Source organism: Bos indicus, chromosome 10, assembly GCF_029378745.1.
Source record: "Bos indicus isolate NIAB-ARS_2022 breed Sahiwal x Tharparkar chromosome 10, NIAB-ARS_B.indTharparkar_mat_pri_1.0, whole genome shotgun sequence".
NCBI classification, from domain to species: domain Eukaryota; kingdom Metazoa; phylum Chordata; class Mammalia; order Artiodactyla; family Bovidae; genus Bos; species Bos indicus.
Genome location: NC_091769.1, coordinates 27,486,163 through 27,490,162, shown reverse-complemented (window position 1 = coordinate 27,490,162; position 4,000 = coordinate 27,486,163). Strand labels below are relative to the sequence as shown.

The window sequence follows — 4,000 nt, the reverse complement described above, 5'->3', positions numbered from 1 at the left end:
ACAAGTTTTTATTTTTTCAGAAAAATTGAGGTATAATTGTCACAAATATTGTGTATATTTAAAGTGTACAACTTGATGCTTTGATTTAGGTCTATTATACATATGTATATCAAATAATTTTTGTTATATGTCTATATTATATATGACAAATAATTACCAATAATTATCAAATAACTACCACAATCAAGCTAATGAATGTATCCACCACTTGGCACAATTACCATTGTTTTGTGCGTGAAAACACTGCAGGTTTACCTCTCAGCAAATTTCAATATAAAGCACAACTTGCTTGTGCATTAGGTCTCCAGAACATATTCACCTTGATATGTGAAATTTTGTCTCTTTTGACCAACATCTCCCCATTTCACCCTCCCCTCAGACCCCGAAAGCCACAATTTCACCCTTTGCTTCCATGAATTTGACTCTTTTAGATGTCTCATATGTGATGCGATGCAGTGTTTTGCTTTCTATGACTGGCTTATTACACTTTTTTCCGCGTTTAATCACCTTGTTGCAAATGGCCGGATTTTCTTTTTTTTTAGAATGAATTGTATTTTGGTATGTGTGTGTTGTGTTGTGTTGTGTTGTGTGTGTGTATCACATTTGCTTTAACTGTTCATTCATCACCAGAAATTTTGTTTGTTTCCATAATTTGGTTAATGTGAGTAATGCTGCAATGAACATGGGATTGTCATTATTGCTTCAAGATACTGATTCCATTTCCTTTGCATATATAAGAAGTGAAATTGTTACATGAAAGGATAGTTCCTAATTTTAATGCTTTGAGAACCTCAATACTTTTTATAAAATGGAAGGCGTAGTGTTATTTTTATGTACTTTCTTGTGTCCCCTAAGTTGAAAATCTTTCCATATCTGTATGTATAGAGAACTATTTATTTAATTTTTATAGCTTCATAATATTGGAAATTCTTTTTCATTTTCATCTGTCTCTTTTTCTCTTTCTTTTTTCCCTGTCAGTTGGTGAAACAGAAAACTGTGAGTCTCCTCATCACTGCTGCTGCTAAGGCTAGGCGTCTATCAATAACGTTCGTTGGTCACCTGTATGTGTTGTTACTGTTCCTCCTTGTCAGTGCCTGTGCACGTGTCTCCACTTTTTCAAGTTTAATCTCCTTGTGCAGTTACTATATTGACCTTTGCATCAAATATAATCTTTCATTTGACTAATGCCAATATATTGCCTTTCCTACTGAACTATAACAAATGAAGAATGTATTATTAATGGATTTTTAATGTTTAGAAAGTTTAGAAAGAGAAAGGAAAAAAAATGATCACCTAGTTTTCCTAATACTAATACAAAAATTAATCAGTATTTTTTTAAACTGAACTTTCTTTGGGTCTTTGAAACACTTTAATTTATTTTTTACATTTGGAAACAAAGTGAATATACATTGTTTTGTATACCAGACAATGTATATTTTAAAATCTACATATTGCATGATCAAAGCCTTAGACAGAAGCTTGATTATAGCTCCTTTGAAATGTCACACTCACTGCAATTAACTCTGATGATTGTCCCATTCATTCTCTCTTGCTCAGTCCAATTCTATTTTTTTTGGTTATTGGCTATAAAATCCTCTAGTCACTGCCCCTGTATCAGGGCCTCCTGGCAGCACCCCTGCAGTATTTCCTTCTGTCTATAAGACCCACTTCACATCCATTACCCTCATAATGTCCTTCCTGACTGGCCTGGCTGCCTGCATGTCTGTTCTTGGCTATAACAGTTTCAAGGGGCTCCAACCGGCTTATGCTACTTTCTCTCTGAGGCAGTGCAGAGTTGTGCCCACAGGAGAGCCCAGGCGTGGTGTGGAGTGCCAAGAGAGCATGGTTGTTAGTGGTGTGGGGCCTGGAGGAAAGCTTAGCGGTGGCAGTGCAAGTGGGGGATTCCTGGTATTCAATTCAAATGTGGAAAAAGCATCACTAATTTGGTTTGTTTAAAGTTGTTTAGAATATCATATATGAATAAATAGCTTATATATTAGATTGAATTTTGTAAAATTGATATTTGACCAAATATGAACTGAAAGAACAATTTCTTATGACTCAAACTGATAAATGCATATAAGCCTGGACTTGAACAATTTACTGATAAGAACTAAAGATAAACATTTTTCTATTTTTCCCTAGACTTTGTAGGAAAATGGGTTTCCTATATATTCTTCTTGTAGATTTCTCATTTATTAAACATGGATATAAGATTCCATCCTGTCTGGCCTGTTTCTCCTCCTGAGCTCAATCATTCACCTTCCTCACTGGCTTTTGTATCTCAGGGTCTTTATACATGGCATTCCAAAGTCTGGACTACTGTATTTACTCTTCGAAAATAACTCATATTTAGCAGAGTCTGAGTAAGTATGATGGTGATGTGTCATATTGTTCTCATAGCCCTCTGTTCTTTTCCTTGAAATCAGTTGTCAGAGATGTATCTGTATTTAAATTCATTTAATCTATGCATCTACCTGTATCTACCCATCTAGATCTAGTCCATTTTCTCTCAAAGTCAGAATTACTGTTTAACCTCAGAACTTAACACTGAACTTGGAATATAGTGGATACTCATTAATAATATCAGTTACACTCATTAGCTGCATTAGTTGAAGAAACAAATTAATGCATTATATTTTCAGAATATATTCATGGCTGTTAGTGAAGATTTCTGATTTAAAACTATATTTGATAAAAGCTTAAATCAGTTTCTTTAAATAAAAATGTTTGATAAATGCTTTGGTTATGTTTTGTTTCTAGTCTTTAGGTATCGCCAGACCAAGCCAATGTATGAAGCAAATGACTCTTCGGTGTCTGAATTTGTTTTCCTAGGACTTTCTACCTCTAGACCAGTGCAGCATTTCCTCCTTGCCTTCTCTACAGTGTTTTATGTAACAATTGTTCTGGGGAATCTCCTTGTTGTGTTAGCAGTGACCTTTGACCCTCATCTACATTCCCCCATGTACTTCCTTTTAGCCAACCTCTCATTTATTGATTTGTGTTTTTCTACCTTAACAGTGCCTAAGATGATCTCTGACCTGTACTCTGGGCACAAAACCATATCCTTCCAGGGGTGCGTCATCCAGATATTTGTCCTTCACACGCTGGGTGGATCTGAGATGGTGCTGCTCACTGCCATGGCCTTTGACCGCTATGTGGCCATATGTAAGCCCCTGCACTACCTGACCATCATGAGCCCACGGGTGTGCCTTTTGCTTCTGTGTGGTGCTTGGGCTATTGGCCTCATTCACTCAGTGGTCCAGTTAGCCTTTGTGATCCATTTGCCTTTCTGTGGTCCTAATGAAATCGACAGCTTTTACTGTGACCTTCCTTGGTTTATCAAACTTGCGTGCATAGATTCCTACAGAATGGAATTCATGGTCACTGCCATCAGTGGGTTCATATCCATGGGCACTTTCTTCTTGTTGATCATCTCCTATGTTTTCATCCTGGTCACTGTATGGAAACGCTCTTCAGGTGGTTTGCGCAAGGTCCTCTCTACTCTGTCAGCGCACATCACTGTGGTGGTTTTGTTCTTTGGACCCTGCATCTTTGTTTACATGTGGCCATTTCCCACGGTGCCAGTGGATAAATTTCTTGCCATTTTAGATTTTTTGGTTACACCCATCCTGAATCCTGCCATTTACACACTGAGGAACAAAGACATGAAGATGGCAATGAGGAGACTGAGTAGTCAGCTTCTGATTTGGAGGAAGGTCTCCTAAGTAACTCATGGAAGCCCAAGTTACTTCAAATAATTTCATGTAATAAAAATGCTTAAATTAATATACAAAATTTGGGGATTTTTTTTTCCCTAAAGTCACCATTTTATAACATTTAGACTAGACCATTTATTATGAAGTTACATTGAACTCTTTGGGTAACAAGTTGTTTGATTGCCAGATTAATCCCAGGAATTGCTTGGTGGAAATTTTTGAAAACGTGTCAGTTATACACTTTGAATCTGCCGAGTGTATGGCCTTATACATCACCCTGC

At 36.8% G+C, this 4,000-nt stretch overlaps 1 protein-coding gene across 1 annotated transcript; it reads left to right on the top strand.

Moving 5' to 3' along the window:
- The first annotated feature begins 2,789 nt into the window (after positions 1 to 2,789).
- LOC109564509 (olfactory receptor 4F6-like) lies at positions 2,790 to 3,728 on the top strand. The gene has a single exon (XM_070796791.1). It carries the CDS (start codon positions 2,790 to 2,792, stop codon positions 3,726 to 3,728), a length of 939 nt encoding a protein of 312 aa, XP_070652892.1.
- Positions 3,729 to 4,000: the final 272 nt, after the last annotated feature.